Below are 19,528 nucleotides of genomic sequence, written 5' to 3' on the forward strand. Positions count from 1 at the left end.
CGGGTTAATCTGCATCTGCGGCTATTTTGGGAACTGAAACGAAAGTATCACTATTGCCTGAAAGCTCCTGTAGCAGCAGACATTAGAATGATGTTGAAATGTTTGTTTTCAGATGCTGCATGGTAAACATGTGATGGTGCGTGTCGGTGGGGGCTGGGACACCCTGCGTGGCTTCCTGACAAAGTATGACCCTCTGCGGGTACTGCAGTTCACCACACTGGAGCAGAAGATCCTGGCCTTTCAGAAGGGCCCACCTGGTTTGGGTGGTCACCATACCAACACGGCTCCACCTCCTCCTCCTCCTGATATGGACCCTCTTGCTGCAGTTGATGACCTTGTCTCTTCCTCTGCCTCGTCTTCTTCCTGCTCTTCATCAGGTTTGGCCTGTAAGCCGACATCTGTGATCCCTGCAGGACAGACATGTCGCTCATACAACCCCTCCCCAGCCTGCACTCCCACCCTGCCGAGGAAAGGTTCTGTTGCAGTACAGAGGAAAAACCTCCAGACAGCGCCCTCTTCCCCCAGGAAGCCTACCCAGCTCCACTTGCCTATCGCCACCAAAGGCTCCTCATCTCTGCCCTCCACACCTGTAAGCAGCTCCTGCAGACAGCCCCCCAGCCTGGGTTGTCAAGGTGGGCAGGGGCAGCGTAGAGCCATGACTCCATCAGCCTCCCCTGTGGGTCTAAGCCCTGTTTCCAATCTAAAGCCCGGCCCACATGGTCCTACCTCCCATCCCAGGAGCCCTGTCTGCCCTGAGCCATCCTCCAAATGCCCAAAACCCTCCAGCCCCTGTACCTCCCCCACTGCTGCCCACATGTCTCGCCCCAATGCCGTATCCGCCCCCAGAGATGTTCGACCCCCTTCAGGCGCCAACCAGCGCTCCCGCCTCGCTCAGAGGCGCCCTGGCTCTCCTGCATCGCGCCTCCGTCTTGAGACAGTCAGGAGGGCAAGGACCGCCGCAAGGACTTTGCCACTGCGAAAAACAGTAGTCCCAGAATCCCCTGCGCCCTGCTCCCTGGCCGCGCCTCCAACCCCCTCTCCCAGCACGCGGACTGCATCCCCAGCACCAGTGACGCCTACCTGCTCCATGTCAAAGGTTAAAGACATAAAAAACAAGGTGACAGTACAAAATAAGGTAGCCGCTGCCATCCCTGGGCAGGTCCCAGTGGGCAGTGCAGGCTCCTCTTCCTCTAAAGGCAATCAGAAAGCTCCTCCCACAGCACAGAGGATGGGGCGAAAACCGACAGCCATAGTAAACCCCAGCTCAAAGATGACACTAAAACCTGAACCGAAAACGACTCAAACCACAACCTCACAGAGAAACCCTACCAAAGCTGCGGAGATAAAGTCCAGTTTTGCTAAGAAGATCCCACAAAGTAAGGTCAGGAGTGAGGAGCCTTACTTTGAAATGAGCAGTAAGAGAAAGCAGAAGGCGTAGTAACACTTCACCCTTTGAAGGCTTCACTAAACCACCAGCACTTGTCGGAGCTCAGACTTGACATTAATATCATCTCTAGTCGTTAGTTTTGATCATATCTGTCATTTTATTTTATTTTTATAGTCTTTTAACTTTTTTATCCAGATGGGTCAAAGATGTTTGATCTCTTTAGAGATCAGATCTATTTACATGAATTGAACTCTAATTTGCACAATGTTTAAGTTTGAATCTCTAACAGGTTTTAAATCATAGAATAGTTTTATTGGAAAATTATTTGAAAGTACTAATAAAGCTTATTAGAACTAACTTATGCATATAGTTGGTTTAAAATGAGTTTTACATCAACTTCTGCTGTTTTCTTCAGTTAGTCATTTTACCAAAGTTGGAAAAATGACCTAGAAATCATGCTTTAATTTTATTTATTTTGCCTGAGATTCCAATTTTTACTTATGAAAACGATGGAATATACAGTCCACCCAAAAAGTATTCAGTTCCTCAATTTTTCCACATTTTGTCACAACTGTATCGCAAAATGGAATAAATGAACAATCCTCTCAGAATTCTCTACAGTGTCCCATGATTACTGTTGAAGTATTGGACATTATTACGAGTTTATTGTAAATAACTGTCCGTGCTGTTTATACCAGATATTTCTATACACTATTTATAAAGATCATAAGTTGTGAGTGTTTTTGCTGTAGGAGAGACTGGTGCTTTTCACACAAAAGATCAACTAGGACATTAATGTTTGGTCACAGATGGGTCCTCCAAGTAAACAATGACCTTTAACCATATGGCAAGGTCAATGTTTTGGAGTGACATCACAAAGCCCAGATCTAGGTCTTATGAGCAGGGCGGCTAGGAACCGGACTCTCGGGGGTGTTAAATTCTTGAGTGTAGAACCTCACCCTGTAGGTGGATGAATTACCCAGTTGGTGTTGCAGGAAAACCTCTCCACACCATGATGCTGCCACCACCATGCTTCAAGAAAGGGGTTGGTGGAGGTTATGCAGAGTGTCGTTTCCCCTCTAGACCTGATACTTTGAGTCCAGCCAAAGAAGTTCTACTTTGGTTTCATTGGACCAGAGAGTTTTCCTTCTCCTGCTGTGACGATAGATAAGGTCCATCTGCCAAGTTGACCAAAAAGGCCCGATTGGTGGAGTGTATTAGCAAAGTTTGGTCTTCTGAGTGATTCTGTCTCCCCAAAACAACACCGTTCCATAAACGTACTTATTTTTAATCAATTTTAGATCAAGGCTATATATAATATAATATAAAATGTGGGAAAAATGAACTGCTGTGAATACTTCCTGGATGCTCTGTATGAAGGACCTCATTGCTGGAGGCTGTATCACTGCAGACTCCTTCCTGTTGTGTGCCTTCATCAGAAATCCCCCGTTTCTGAGCAGCTGCAGAATGTAATGGAGGACAGGAGGTGGTGGATCAAACGGTTGTTTCTGTAGGAAACTTGCACAGTGTGTACAAACACCCATGACTCTGCTTGTCAGAGAAACTACTGATCAGATGCCTTTTTTCTCTTCTCCTGAACAGAAAACACTAAGCACCAACAGCGGTTACAGCAGAATCTATTTTACATAAAATTGTTGTTTCTAACTTTTTGTCGTCTTAAAAATCTAGTTTTGTATTTGGTGAGGTTTGTGTAGATGTTTGTATTTTTTTTTTCTTGGCACTTTATATGAAACATGTACGTCAAATGTTGAATGTTGATTCTGTTTTTGTCCGTTTAATAAATGGATGTTTGGTTTTAAGATCAATGACTGATTTGTTGCCTTTCAAAGAGCTGAAAACTCATTAAATGCAAAATTTAGAAAAAGGACAAAACCTAACGAAGCAAAATGTTCTGTTATTGGGGAACAGAAAGCTGAACAGTTTCACCTTCTTTACAATGAAGTGACAATTCTCTAAAATGTTTTTAAAAATGCAGCATTTTGCTGACCTCTTGAGGTAGTCATGGGGCACTGCATTAAAAGCAATAATATTTAATAGAAAGCAATGAGACAACATTGAGGGACTCAATAGGTTGAAGAGAATTGTTTTAAGATCAGTAATAATTACACTTCAAGTAAAGATGCAAATATAATAAATATATTGCTTAATTCTACCCTTCAACCAGACTAAAGGAGGTGGAAAGACATTTCAAAAATTCACCACATTCAATTTTGAAGAATTAACTCGAGTTTGAGTCTTTAAGAAGCCTAAAAGTTGTTTTTACTGCTTGAGTTTCAGTTCTTATTTCTACTTTGAGGAAAGAAAACGGGAGGGAGTCATTCTGAGACTTGCAGTTCTAGCATCGGCTTTAGACGTCTTGAGTTTCCCCACATTGTATCTCTTACAGAACCAAGCTAGATACAAAGACTCATACTCCACACACGTCTGAAGTGTGGAAGAAAGACCTAAACGATATTTTGCTTAGGTCAGAACTCAGCTGCTCAGTAGTGTGCTCTTCTAGGGAAGGAAACATGAGGGCCTAATCAACCAATCAGATGTAGCGACTTGGGGTCATGTGAGTGCTTTGTTACTTTACAGTCAATACAAGGATTATTTATTTGCATCATTTTAACTAAAGCCAAAGTTTGCAAAGGGTTTACAAAGGATCAAGAGATATTGTTGAACAAAGGTCAGTCTGGAGAAACCATTTAACTGTGACATGAAGAACTGGATGCTTCTCCAAAGAGGGCGTCAGGAGGCCAACAGCGAGTTTCAGAGCAGCATTAACTTCTAACATGTACTGGTTGGTGTCTCCTGCATTCTCCACATCTCCAGGGCTGTCTAAAACCTCCCAAAACTTTGTGGGACAATATGTTACAGTCTGATGAAACCAGACATGAAGATTTGGGCCGCAAATTCAAAGCACGCCTGGTAAAAAGGAACACCCTACCCACAGTGAAACATGGTGGTGGCAGTGTAGTGCTCTGGAGTTACTTTTCTTTAGATGGATCTGAGGCACCAGTCAGTTTGACCCGGATCCTTCCAATTGTCTGCCAGAATGCTAAGAATGATTTTATTTTTAATGTTCAGCCAAATAAAAGAATAAAGAGGAAAACTGTTTCTACAGATGATCTCCTTCTGAAGTTCATATGAAGCGTGATGAGACTCTGCTGGTCCAGATCAACTGTTTTTGTATCCAAGCAGGTTAAAGGTCAAACTTAACTCAGTCGCTGCAAAATATGAACCTAACATTTTACTACTAGTTCTTAGCAATCCCCAACAGATTTAACTGGAAAATTAGTTTGGTGGAAAAACACCCATCGATGGCCATTTATTAGAAAATGAAGACACATTCAGCAGTAAATGAACAGAACACAAAATGAGCTACTCTACACTTTCAAAATCAATGTGGTCTCACTTTACGATGTCTCTTGTATCGTTTGGATGTGCAGTTTCGTCACATTACAGCAGAACCTCTCCAAAGAACTGCATTTTATTAAATATTAATACATTAAAGTACAGAGAGGATACTCTTACATACATGTCAACGGTTTGTCTGCATCAAAAAAAAATCAAATCAAACTTTTCAGCCGTCGTCGGTGCTCAGCAGTAGTTGATGCTGTGTTCAAACCCTGAGAGTCGTCATGGCAACACGGTGCTGTGATAAAGTGGTTATTTGCCTTTCAAGAATTTCTTTGGGTTTTTGCTTTTTGTCACATTCATACATCTCAGATGAAACTCATTTATCATCAGAGATTAATTCATTAAATACAAGTTAAATCCCAATCTAATACCTAGAATTTTCTGGAAAACTGAGCTTAATTTTACAAGCCACACCCAGGCCCAATTATGCCAGGCCTGTTAATCAAGAAATGACTTAAACAGAACTTGCCTGGCAACATAAAGAAGGCTAAAAGAGCTAAAAACACAACATCGTGCCCTGATCTAATGCTACTTAAGAACATTTGAGAAGCAAAGCTGCTAATCTCCGTAAATCTGGAAAGAGTTACAAAGACAGCAGAGAACCTTCCCAGGAGTGGCTGACTTACCAAAATGACTCCAAAGTCCAATTCTGAATGTTCTCAGAAAAACCTGAATGAAGGGTTTGGTGTGGCCTAGTCAAAGTACTGATTTAAAGCCAATTGATTTGCTGTGGCATGACCTCAAACTAAATACGCTCCAATGAGGCTGAATTAAAACAATTCTACAAAGAACAGCGGGTCAGAGTTCCTCCTTAGTGATGGAAAACACTCGCTACAGGTTGTTGCTACTGTTGCCAAGGACGACTCAGCCTGATTTCAGCTTTAGGAGGTATTTACTTCTCCACATAAGGCCAGCTGAGTTGGGAAAGATTTTATCCCAAATGAATGAAGCCATAATTTGTCTAATTACTCAGGTCGTCTTTGTCTGATATTAAAATTAGTTTGATGATCTGAAACATTTGGGTGACAAAAAACAAAATTAGAAACAGATCTGTAAAGGAGCAAGTACCAGTTCACAGAACCATGTGATGTATGCAAAATATGAAGAAGTTAAAATGTCTGCAGAGACAAAACACAACTAATATGTTTAGTCTTGATTTGAGAAACAAGTTCAAAGTTTCCAGACATCTGGATCCTAAAGCAAAGGTGATCTTCTCAGAGTGAGCGAAGTTATTGTCTCCCATATTTTATTCTGAAGGATAAAAGCCGCTCTGTTGCTTTAAAAAATAAAAAGAAGAAGTAAATAGGTAGTGGTTGAGGGTTTTAGTGCAACAGATACGGCATCGTTCCGAGTATAATCAGTCACATGTCATCAGTGTCAATAACAGTGATGGAAGCGTCTTTCCCATCGGCGCCTTCTTTCCGCCCGTCCATCAGCTGATCCGAGGACAGTCATGAGGAAGTTCATCGCCATCACCCATCAAAGTGGCTCTGTTGTCCCGCTAACGCAGCATGACTGTGGCGGGGAGTTTTACAGCAGCAGCGGCGTGTGCTCTCCCGCCGGCTCCCTCCGCCTGATCAGCTGTCGCGCCCGCTCCACGAGGCGCCCGGGCAGCGAGGGGACGTGGTGGCTCGGGTCGAGCACGTTGGTCTTGCGTCGCTCGCGCTCCTGCAGCCACATGAGGTACGGGCTGGGCGGGAAGAATGGCCGGGAGCGCTCGCGGTACAGCTGCAGCACCACGCCGCACACGCCAAGCACCGCCCACACCGTGATCATGGCGTAGTCTGAAGGGAGGAACACGGAGGATCAATAAGAATTAGAAATGCAGATACTTTCACTACTGTGAAAAAGTGCTCACACCCTGCAGGACTTTATTTAGGTGTATCAGAGTAAAAGTGGCTGAATGCAAATGCATGCCACTCAAAACCTCATTTAGACACAGTGATGTTTGCGGATCTAACGCGACAAAATATGAATAAAGTTGAAGAACTTCTGCAGGACGCTGAAGGCAAACTCACCGATGGTCTGGAATGGCACCTCTGTAAACACTGCGCTGAAGTTGTTGTTGAGGAAACGCTTCAGGATGTTCAGTGTGATGTAGGAGAGGCTGGTGTAGATGTAGGCGTTGACGGCCAGGACGACAGCGTAGGCGCCAACGATGCCGCAGGTGGTGATGTTTCCCTGGAACACAGAAAGTGAAGAGATGCTCGTTCCTGTCAGTTAGCAGAAGCTGCAGAGTCAGAATATAGACAGCTCATCTCAATTATCTCAAGCTACTTTGGGTCCTTTCCTCTGTCAGAATCCCTGCCTGCACTTCTGCTGCCTTCACTGACAAATGGAAACTAGAAACTTGTAACATAGAAGCCAACTTCCTGAATGCTGCAGATGAAATCATGCTTCTCACTGAAGTTCAGATCTTTTTAGGTATACAGCCACTTCCCCCAACCCAAACATCTCCTCAGAATGTCAGAATAAGAGTTTTTATGCAGTCATGTGAAAGAAATATGAAACCCTGTTAATGAAAAATGTTCACATATTGATTGCTAGGCAAAGAAAGTGACTTAGTTACAAATAAAAGACTCAATCGTAACCATGTTTTAATCATCAAACACAAGATAATAAAAACATTTTCATTTTCTAGTTGAGGAAAAAGTTAGGACAACCTTACTGGTTTGTTTCAAGTCATTGTCATGTTGCTACTCAAAACTCCTGAGTGTAAAACCTCTGTTTAAAAATGATCACTGACTTCCTTTCAGTGGCAGCAACACTACCACAAGGTGGCAGCATAACACCTAGTTGTTTGCTAGTTTACTGCCAAAAACATTCCCATCCCTCGATATTGATCCAATAAACTGGTAAATGTAAAAGAAATGAGCAAAGGCATACAGAGGCTTACAAAAGTATTCACACCCCCTGACCTTGTTCAGAAAGATGGGGTCTAATTGTAAAGTGGAAGGAAAATTATGGTTTTTTTAGTTTATTTGACAAGTGTATATCATTATTTAGCTGGACTCATCCTCCTATCAACTCTGACCAGTTTCCCTGTGTCTGGTGAAGGATGAAATCCCCACAGCATGACGCTGCCACCGCCATGTGTCAGTATAGGGAAGGTGTTTTCAAGTTCATGTGCAGAACCAAAAACATCTGACCGGAGTCCCTTCCTGTCAAAATCTGAAAAGTGCGGCATGCATTTGCATTTACCCACATTTACTATGATACCCTTAAATAAAATAAAGTGCAACCAGCCTTCAGACAGAAGTTTCCCTGTCCTTTGCCATTTTGCTCCATAAAATCCAAATGAAATCCTTTACAATCTGTGGCTGTGAGGAACAAAATGTTACAAAGTTTGAGGGGAATGAATACTTTTGTGCAGCACCTGCAGGCTCTGTTCTGTTACACTGCAGTGTTTAGCTGAGGTCCTCCAGACCATGTGAGGGTGTGTTTTAGCGTCTCATAATGACCAGCAGACAGAGTGAAATCTCTTACCTCTCTGGGCCAGCGCACAAAGAAGAGTGGAACCAAGACCATGATGCAGCAGAACGTCATCCAGAAAACCACATCCGAGTTCCTGAACACGTCGAGGTCTCCTATGTTAAAACAGTGAAGCACAGATGTAAAACAATTGTTGTAAAAACGGCTCCACTGTAATGGAAAAGAGGCAGACCCCGCCCCCCCATACCCAGCGGAGTGAAGAGAACAATGGAGGCAACGAGGAAGCCCAGCATGAGGCCGACCACGACGATGCAAGCCATGACGGACCCGAAGCGCCACCAGCTCATCACCAGGGTGACTCCGCCCACCACGCCCATCACCGCCGACACGGCCAGACGGACTACAGGGCACCATCCAAAACTCCCGTGAGAAGTTACAAAAATCTGACAATTTGTGGATGCAGCTGGTTTAACAGATTATGAAGGCAGGATGTTGGGAGGAGCGTCTTACTGTCATAATCCAGCTGTGTGGTTCTGGTGATGAGGATGAAGAAGAAAAACGCTGCGAAGCTGAACCCCATGCAGAACAACTCTGTGTGATGAGAAGAGAATGAAAAATGGTTCACCAATGTTGACCAATTCTTCCTCCTAATAATTCAGCTGCTGGAAGCAGACAGACCCATATGCTCCAATCGGGCTACTTTCATCCTATTTCTAGTTCTATCTATTGTTTTTCATAGCATGCACGTTATTTTAAAGCATACTTCGGACACAAAGGATGTCCACGTTGTAGCGGCAGCAACATCCGATTGTTGTGTCTGAACCAAATGAGCAAGTTGTTTGCCTGCATTTTGACGTGCTTCCCGACCACCATGTGTAGCACCAAGTGATTTTTTTAGAGCATTTTGGAACAAAACAGACCGTAAATAGACTTAACCCTTATAAAACTACTCACCACATTTGAAGAATCGATGGCCAAAAAAACAGACAAACAAGCCTGCCAAGCCAGTGATGGTGAAGAAGACTTTTGTAGATATTTTTCCTGTAACGTTTTAATATCTACAGTTAAAATACAAGCTGTAAAACTATTTATTTTGATTACATGGGCTACGAGAAAAGCTAACCGAGCGTCTGACAACCGTCCAGAGTGGAGGCAAAGCTGCAGGCGTAGGTGTGGGCGGGAACGTAGGAGGCGGAGGTGTTCAACACGGGGTCTCTGACGATGACGGAGTAGATGACACCCTGACCCGGGATGGAGCTGAACACCATGGTGGTCTTATCTGTTGACTTTAGCGTCAGTACCTTAAGAGAACACAGTGAGGGAAGTAAACCAGCTGATTGCTCGTTAATGTGACATTAAATGGCTCATGGCTTTTACCAGTCTACCGCTCGCCATCATGCCTCGGATGTCGGCGACTGCTTGGATCCCAGCGAACAGGCTGCGCTCCGACAGGTCGTTCTCAGGCAGGAAGTACTGGTAGACGTCGTAGTGCAGCCGCCAGCGCGTGCTGGTTCCTGTCGACGTATCGCAGGCTGGAGGAGTTTGACCTCTAACAAAAAAAAAAAGCAACAGAGAGAACATAGATCAGAGAGTGATTTCTAACTGCTTCCTGTTTAACTCAGCTTCACAAGCAGAAAACATTCCTTACATCTCGTCACATGAAAACGATCCTGGGCTCCATTACCCACGGCCACTTAACCCAACGTCACGTTGTACTGTTGGTGCATCATGTGCAGAGAAAACAACCAGCCAATAACATATCTTGTCATTAATCAGGCAGGACAAGTTTGTTTACTTGGTATGATAAATGATAAAGAGCTGATCTCTGCTCTACTTTCATTTTTGCACCTGCAGGATGTTTTAAAACTCACAAACCGACAGCAAACCGAGCTGTGCAAGACTTTTCACAAACTGATGTGAGTTTGTCAGAAAGGTTCAGCGATAACTGCCTGCTTTTAATTTATTTGTGACACAGCAGACATACAGGTCAGAACAGGTAAAGAGCCTGATCTTAAACAGACTTCCTGCCTGCTCTAAAAAGAAATATTCCAGTCAGACAAGTAGAGTCACTAAAATAGCAGCTTGGTCGCTCTTTTAAAGCATCCAACAGCATAACCTACGTCAGAGGACATTTATTGACCCTGACCAGCCTCCCTGTCGCTGTTGAAGAACAGCACCTCCACAGCATGATGCTGCCACCACCGTGTTTCACTGTGGGGATGTGTGTTCAGAGTGATGTGCAATGTTAGTTTTCCTCCCCATGTTTGCTGTGTCCTTCTCCACTTTGATGCTGTTTGACTAATGGCAGCTTTTTAAGTGGTTTTATTTATTTTTGGGGTATTAAAAGAGAATAAATTCATCTGTGTGCCACACCTTCCATGTATCCTTTCCTTCCACTTCACAATTATGCACTACTATGTGTCTGTCAAATAAAATCCCAATGAAATGCATTAAAGTTTGTGGTTTGGGGTGTGAATACTTATCCATCGCCTCGTGGCTGCTCGTATAGAAAGTCAAAAACATTTGGATAAAAAAGAAAAAAGCAGATCTGCCCTGTGAGTTTGCAGCGAGGTGTTACACGACCTCACCAAAAGTGAGGCAACGCTCCCTCCTGTTGACGCAGCTCCTCACCTCTCATTTCCTAAATTAGCCGGCGCGAAACGGATAACGGTCTCATACAGATTGTAGCGGATGTAGACGTTGGGATCCACATCGAGGCTGAACTCGGTGTTACAGGCTCCAGGGACCGGCTCTGAGAAACAACACATTTAGTAGACAATGAGCAGGAGGTAACGGGCCACGCAGCTCTGAAACACACTGGTAGAGCGCAGCAAAAGCCACACAATCATTCGCATGATTTCCTTCAAGTAAAAAAGAACTAAATCTCGCTTGCTTCTCAGTTTGTGGTGAAATCTTTTGCAGAAACACGTTTCATGACTGAGAGTGCGTAACTTCCTCATTTCCTACTCCTTGAGCGAGTCAGAAGAGAAGCACCCTGGCATGTTGAGCAAGCCGTCCGGTTCTTACCCGTGCTGGAGAAGGAGAGGATGACTCCGGTCCCTGAGACAGTTTCTTCATCAGGAGACGACAGGAACAAGGAGAGCAACGTTTGGCTCGGCTGCAGAGCCGAGACCAGCCCAGAATCTGCTGCTGTCAGAGAGAGACCCTGATCTGGGACCTGGAAAACAGACATGAAGCTCAATGAGTTGCTGATCCTGTTCTTGCTCAGAGGCATCATGAACAGGCATGATGTGAGGAGCAGATGAACCACTAAACATGTGATGCTGTCCTCCATCTGAAGTCAGAACATGGATCTGTGAAGGACAACACGTTCCAAAAGCTGCTCCAATGACCATGGTGTTACTGTGCTTGACTGGCCGGCAGACTGGCCAGACCTGATCTCCATAGAGAATCTATGGAGGATCATCAGGAGGAAGATGAGGGACCCAACGATGCAGATGACCTGAAAGGTGCTATCAAAACAACCCGGGCTTCCTGAACACCTCAGCAGAACCACAGGCTGATTACATAAATGTCCACAGAGGATTTTAAAAAGGAATGCTGTGACCTTCCTGTTATCTGCTTAAAGTCTTGCGTTCTCTTGTAGCCTGAATGAACTGCAGATGTTTCTTGACATGTTGTAGCAAATGCAGTGAATGAACAAAAGAGAAATCTAAATCAAATCCATATTTTGTGTGACCGTTTGCCTTCAAAACAGCATCAATTCTTCTAGGTCCACTTGCACACAGTTTTTGAAGGAACTCGGCTGGTAGGTTGTTCCAGACATCTTGAAGAACTAACCACAGATCTTCTGTGGATGGAGGCTTCCTCACATCCTTCTGTTTCTTCATGTAATCCCAGACACACTGATGATGTTGAGATCAGGGCTCTGTGGGACCAGACCATCACCTCCAGTAAGTCTTGTTCTTCTTTACACTGAAGACTTTGTCTGTATATTTGGGTTCACTCACTTAGCATTTTGTAGATTGATATAAATGTATATTTCTGAAAGCATTCTTTGCTTGCAGCTTTTTTCCACACCTGCCAAAAACTTTTGCACAGTACTGCATTCTTTAAAGATTCTGATGATTTGCACTGTGGTTCTAAATCTGGGGCAATATGAGAGATTATGATCCTAGATTAAAACAGAATACCTCCTGCTAGTAGACATGAATAATAATCTGTATTTCTTTCTTTCTTTCAGGTAACCCTGTGTGTCGTAGAAATGATTATTAAAGCAAGTAAAAAGAGAAGATCTGGAGTTTAAAGGTCACCGGCAGCACAAACCGAACACAGAATATATTTGTTTGCTGATGATGGTTTTGTAGAATATAACTAAAATAATGACCATCCAACAGATTAGTTCTTATCTTATTTACCTTCCATCAATGTGAGGGAATTTTACAAGACAAATTCAACTAATACTTGTTTTACATTTTCACCAGAACTGGTATTTTGGAGCAAACCCTGGAAGACTGGCTGGCAGGGTGTGTCTCTAGGACCACAAAGAGACCAGTGAGCATTTGACTGCAACACAAAAAGAATTGGCTTGTTGTTCCTCTCCATCAGAGCGTCACTGTAGCTCCACCAACAAGTTAGGTTTGTTCAAGGACAGTTTACAGCTAAGTGAGTCAACGTCGAGGGTCCATCTGTAGCAAATGCTCACAAAAATCCACAGCTGAGGATGTATTCATGTATCAGATCCAGAACACTCTTTATTTCAGAAGACTACGTGACTCATTCAGCGCGTTTCTGTCTAGATTTGGATCTTTGGGTAGAAAAACAGCAGAGTGATGAGACTAGCAGCACTGGTGTAACATCGCTGCTGTCTAATGCAGATCTTTATCAGGACGGGCGGCGTTAGACGGAGCACAGCTTCAATACGGGTTTAACCGAATGCAGACAGCATACACCCCCCCAAAAAAAAACCCAAATCAATCAAACCTAGAAAAAAGGGAAGCTGATATAAGATATTATTAACAGGAAGATAAACTATTCAGTACGACTTTCCATTGCTGCTTAAAAACTATACTTCCTCTTTTATTTTGGATCCAACTTGCAGGTTCAGCAGCCGATTAGGTGCCTGATATTAATCTGACCCATTTCACTCTCTGAAGTTCCTTTAAAAGCCCAAGCAGGTGATTAATCACAGACTTGTTTTCTTCTGTCTCCAGTATTTTCCAGAAGAAAAAGTTAATCGGACCACATTCCCAGCCCATGTGCGCCACCCTGACCCACACGGAGCTTTTCCACTGTGACCTCTGGGTCAGGCGATTTATTTTTCCTCATTGATCGAAGACGCAGAGTCTGCTGCTCATGACCTGTGGACTGTGCATCAGCTGACTGGGACTTCTCTCAGGGGGTCGGCCGTCCCGACTCACAAAGCCTCATTCATAACGCGGCGGCAGAACTAACCGCTTGGGCGTACGCTGGGAGAAACGGCTGCAATTCCACTGTCAAGTTCCTGAGTTTTAACGTGTTAGCAGAATCCCTGCGCTAGTTTTGCTGATTTAACCTGATGTTTTTGTTTCTTTGACTGAATTCCAGCTTTTAAAAAAGGACATGTAGAAAATGCTTAGGAACGATCATGACCCAAACATCCCATCATTTCTCTGGCAATAAGCAAATACTGCAGGGCTTCCTTTTCCTTGCATTTCATTAGATTGTTGAGCAGGAGAAGCAATCATCAAGTGCAGCAGCGATGTAGATGTCTGAAACCAACCTAAACCGATTCCGGCACACAGACACGTTCCTTTCCCTGCCGCCTGACGCCGGTTTCCCCTTTACAATTACATCTCTGACTGACTCTGTGGCTTCTCACCCTGGTGTATGAGACCGTGGCGTTGCGGTACAGCGTGTGGAACTGCAGCGTGATGAAGGCCACCTCCGGAGGGATCCTGCTCACCACGGCCTGCACCGTCTCGTTCCGTGAGATGTTCACATTCTGGAACGTCCCCGGCAGGAAAGTCACACGGTCTGAGATGCAGAGAAACAGAAAAAAAATGCACAATGGATTCATTTCCATCAGGCCCAAGAATGCATAACATCTAAATGGCCGCTGGATACGAACAGATGATTTGGAGAGTGGACTCAAATCCAGTCGACTAGCACAGCAACATATACTAAACGTGCCAAAAAAATAAAGAAATCTGTGTTTGGTTGATTGTTTCTATGCTGTAACAACACTCCTTGTTAAGAAATTATTGGATTAGATAATGATGCTGAAACAAGACATATTGGGAATTTAACGATTTATTCATTTAACAAACAAGAACCACAACAGTACAGGGAAGAACCATCACAGCTGCTAGTTTTTGCTCACAATGGCTTAGAAAATAAAATACTACATACATTAGCCAAAATGAACCAGAATCCTTCATTTCTGTGCTGCAGAGAGCTGTTTTATTAAAGCCATTACTTTTATGTAATTATCCGTTTCAAAATGCTAACTGGTGCTCACTAAAAAAGGTTTAAAAACTAGAGCTGCACAAAATATCCAACCACAACTGTCATCAGTGTCAGCATGTGCAATACTGCAACTGTAAAGGGTTGCTAGGATCCAACACATGATGGCCTCATATCATTCATCTCTCATATCATTCTTCTCTCATATCATTCATCTCTCATATCATTCTTCTCATATCATTCATCTCTCATATCATTCATCTCTCATATCATTCTTCTCTCATATCATTCTTCTCTCATATCATTCTTCTCATATCATTCATCTCTCATATCATTCATCTCTCATATCATTCATCTCTCATATCATTCATCTCTCATATCATTCTTCTCTCATATCATTCTTCTCTCATATCATTCTTCTCATATCATTCATCTCTCATATCATTCATCTCTCATATCATTCATCTCTCATATCATTCATCTCATATCATTCATCTCTCATATCATTCATCTCTCATATCATTCATCTCTCATATCATTCTTCTCTCATATCATTCTTCTCTCATATCATTCTTCTCATATCATTCATCTCTCATATCATTCATCTCTCATATCATTCATCTCTCATATCATTCTTCTCTCATATCATGCATCTCTCATATCATTCTTCTCTCATATCATTCATCTCTCATATCATTCTTCTCTCATATCATTCTTCTCTCATATCATTCATCTCTCATATCATTCATCTCTCATATCATTCATCTCTCATATCATTCTTCTCTCATATCATTCATCTCTCATATCATTCTTCTCTCATATCATTCTTCTCTCATATCATTCTTCTCTCATATCATTCTTCTCATATCATTCATCTCTCATATCATTCATCTCTCATATCATTCATCTCTCATATCATTCATCTCATATCATTCATCTCTCATATCATTCATCTCTCATATCATTCTTCTCTCATATCATTCTTCTCATATCATTCATCTCTCATATCATTCATCTCTCATATCATTCATCTCTCATATCATTCTTCTCTCATATCATTCATCTCTCATATCATTCTTCTCTCATATCATTCATCTCTCATATCATTCATCTCTCATATCATTCTTCTCTCATATCATTCTTCTCATATCATTCATCTCTCATATCATTCATCTCTCATATCATTCATCTCTCATATCATTCTTCTCTCATATCATTCATCTCTCATATCATTCATCTCTCATATCATTCTTCTCTCATATCATTCTTCTCATATCATTCATCTCTCATATCATTCTTCTCTCATATCATTCTTCTCTCATATCATTCATCTCTCATATCATTCTTCTCTCATATCATTCTTCTCTCATATCATTCATCTCTCATATCATTCATCTCTCATATCATTCTTCTCTCATATCATTCTTCTCATATCATTCATCTCTCATATCATTCATCTCTCATATCATTCATCTCTCATATCATTCATCTCTCATATCATTCATCTCTCATATCATTCTTCTCTCATATCATTCTTCTCTCATATCATTCATCTCTCATATTCTTCTCTCATATCATTCATCTCTCATATCATTCTTCTCTCATATCATTCATCTCTCATATCATTCATCTCTCATATCATTCTTCTCTCATATCATTCATCTCTCATATCATTCTTCTCTCATATCATTCATCTCTCATATCATTCATCTCTCATATCATTCATCTCTCATATCATTCATCTTTCATATCATTCATCTCTCATATCATTCTTCTCTCATATCATTCATCTCTCATATCATTCTTCTCTCATATCATTCTTCTCTCATATCATTCTTCTCTCATATCATTCTTCTCATATCATTCATCTCTCATATCATTCATCTCTCATATCATTCTTCTCTCATATCATTCTTCTCTCATATCATTCATCTCTCATATCATTCTTCTCTCATATCATTCATCTCTCATATCATTCATCTCTCATATCATTCATCTCATGATCCAGGATCCACCAATTCCCCTCCCTCTATTCTATCAATGCATCAAAACTCAGAAGTGCAACCGCTTTCAGTCTATAAAGACATGATCAACCGACAACATGCGGATGAATTTATTAAAACTCAGACAAAGGTTGGTGCTAGATGCTTTGATGCATGGATAGTTCAAAACTATCAAAGTATTTATCAAAGAGATGACATGCACTACAATAAGTCATGAACATGTCTTCTCTTAGGGGTTGCAGATCTTAGATAAACACTGAAAATGGCAGCTCAGATCTCAAAGAAAATTTTTAATTTGTTTCAGTCGGTGAAAAGGCTGATAGGTGTGTCTAATTTTTACTGCAGCTGATGGGCACACTTAAAGATTTTCTTTGTAAATCCGTACAAACTGACCTTTCAAGCAGGTCAAGCCTTTGATACGCCAGGATTAATTAAGTATCTTCTGATCATCTGTGTTCATTGCTGCTAAGATGTGTTTCCCTCTCTGGGTTTTTTTATATCTCCCAAATCAGGAAGAATAATCAGTTAACTAAGGATGTCTTAGTTCCTCTGCCTGTTTGGATGGGATGTGTCTCAGAACCAATGGAGTAACTTGACTTTCACTGAGAACCAACTAGAACCGGTTGGTTCTCAGTGATGGATCTCAAAGGGTGACTGGGAAACATGTTATTTATGTGAATGTTTGATGTTATTTAGATTATTATGACAAATACTACATGTTTGAACTGTTGCTAATGACTGAATTAGATTAGATCTGTTGCAGATCAGACTCCAGCACAGGTTTCACTTGCTGCCTCCAAACTTCTTACAAGTTCTATAAACTTGCTGCTAGTTTTTCCACAGACTTGCACTTTATTTTAAATGTAACTCCACTGGCATCCAGCTTAAATAAAGAAGCTTCTATCTCCCTATTTCTTATAGACAGCTAAATAAATAATAATAAATGAAAATATAAACGTGTGGAAGAGAACTGTTTTCTTAGCTGCAGCAGCTGAATTATCTAGAAAAACACCCCCGATGCATTTATCAGTTTAAAAAAGACAAATATTGAGAAAAAGGGACACTACACACTAGCTTATCGCAGCCGTGACTGAACTCACTTTCCACTTGAGCTTGAACGTCACACACGGAGGAGAGAAGCAGCAGCAGAATCCACGTCCAGCGAGACATTTCCTTCTGCATCTTCTACCCGACAACGAGACTCTTCAACCTGTCACTGGTTCAGAAATCACCGTGTTTTCTCCCCACCAGCCGCAGCAGCGACATACTGGTCACTACAACACTCGACTGGTTCCCGTCTCTGCGGTCCTGCCTGCCGCTTTGACGGCTCAACGAGGATCTGGCACGAAAGTCTCGCGATATTTCAATAGTTACACATGAACTCAAATCCAATCTGAGCCAGTTTAGAGATAAATCAGAATAATCAAAATAACAATAAATTCATGAAAAAAAATCAATAAATGAATGAATGAAAGAACACATTTTGAAATAATATGTTGGGTCGGTACATGTTCTGGAGTATATTTCTAGTTTGGTACCCATTTCTAAAACCATTGTATATTTTTACACACAAAAACATAATTTAAGATAAAAATATACATTTGTAAACTGTTTGAATTGTATGTAAAATCCATCTTTCTTCTTTAAATGGCCCTTTCTATACATGAGCAGCAGGGTGAAACCTTCTGTTTGGCACAAATTAAGCAGCAAAATGTTAACATTCCAATTTTCTTTGCCTCTGCTGTTTTGTGTCAGTTTCGTGTTTATGTTAGACTATATATAAGAAATATATATATATATATATATTTGCTTTTCAATGTTTCGGATTCTCAATTGGACTTTGACTAGGCCATTGAATTGTAGCCTAGTCTATGTGTTTAGGATTGTTATCTCTCTAGAAGGTGAACCTCCACCCAGTTTCAAGTGTTCTGCAGCCTCTGACAGTTTTTCTTCCAGGATTGATTTGCATTTAACTGCATTAACTCTGATCATCTACACTGTCCCTGTAGTATAGGAGCATCCCCACAGAGCAGTAGGGATGGTGTGTTCAAGACGTTTTCTTCCACACACAGTTGTACATATAGGCCAAAAAGTTTGGCTTTCTCTGTCCAGATCAACTTCTTCCACGTTTGCTGTGCCCCCTACATGGCCTGTGGCAAACTATAACTGGGATTTAGGCCTTTTCTTTTCTTGCCACACTTCCATAAAGGCTGAATATGTGGGATGTACCGCAGCCATGAATGGGTGGGTTTGCAGATGTATCATAGGTTCTACTTTCAGGTGAATTGAATAGAGATATGGGAGATATTGAAAGCTTGAGATGTTGCTTTAAACCTCCCCCTAACTTCCTCCGTGACCTGTCTGCTGTGTTTCTTGGTTTTTATGATGCTGTTCCATCACTAATGTACTCTAGCAAGCTTCTCAAGGTCTTCACAGAACAGCTGGATTTATCCAGAGATTTAAATACACAAAGTCGGACCAATTATAACCAATCCTAAAGGCAATGGGTTTCATTTCGGGCTATCAGAGTAAAAGAGGCTAAATACAAATTCAATTTTTTATTCTGATTTTTATTTGTAAAATAGAAAGCACTGTAAATAAACCATTGATATGTATCAAGTAATGAATCTGGTTAGTTTAAACCTTATTTATTGTTTAAAAGACTAATATTTACACTGTTTAGTCATCTTGCCATAAATAAAGAACTTACCTGAGAACTTCTGCTTCTTCTGCTCAGAGAGTTTGGAGCAGATAAAGTTTCATTTCCTGTTCCCAAGTCATTGACAACAATGACATGAGTTGTGAAAGTAAGAAATTGGGTTTACACAAACAGCCACCAAAACAGAAGCAGAAACATGGGAATAAACAATGAGATGAT

The 19,528-nt window shown here is 41.7% G+C and overlaps 2 protein-coding genes across 3 annotated transcripts in view; one reads left to right on the forward strand and one right to left on the reverse strand.

Moving 5' to 3' along the window:
• Positions 1-3,207, forward strand: part of gas2l3 (growth arrest-specific 2 like 3) — a 29,995-nt gene extending 26,788 nt beyond the window's left edge. For both annotated transcript variants that reach the window (XM_047390338.1, XM_047390337.1), the window contains exon 9: positions 113-3,207. In XM_047390338.1, coding sequence (XP_047246294.1) covers positions 113-1,438 — 1,326 coding nt within the window. In that variant the 3' untranslated portion in view covers positions 1,439-3,207. The remainder of the gene's footprint in view (positions 1-112) is intronic.
• A 1,481-nt stretch (positions 3,208-4,688) lies between these two features.
• On the reverse strand, positions 4,689-17,989 carry tm7sf3 (transmembrane 7 superfamily member 3). The gene is made up of 12 exons (XM_047390485.1): positions 17,751-17,989; positions 14,064-14,218; positions 11,270-11,420; positions 10,874-10,994; positions 9,620-9,791; positions 9,366-9,543; positions 9,197-9,283; positions 8,753-8,833; positions 8,490-8,642; positions 8,297-8,397; positions 6,829-6,991; positions 4,689-6,594 (listed from the first exon to the last, which is right to left on the reverse strand). Exons 1-12 carry the CDS (start codon positions 17,830-17,832, stop codon positions 6,341-6,343), a joined length of 1,698 nt encoding a protein of 565 aa, XP_047246441.1. The 5' UTR covers positions 17,833-17,989; the 3' UTR covers positions 4,689-6,340.
• Between the last annotated feature and the right edge of the window lie 1,539 nt (positions 17,990-19,528).

This window comes from Girardinichthys multiradiatus, chromosome 17 (assembly GCF_021462225.1).
Source record: "Girardinichthys multiradiatus isolate DD_20200921_A chromosome 17, DD_fGirMul_XY1, whole genome shotgun sequence".
NCBI classification, from domain to species: Eukaryota; Metazoa; Chordata; class Actinopteri; order Cyprinodontiformes; family Goodeidae; genus Girardinichthys; species Girardinichthys multiradiatus.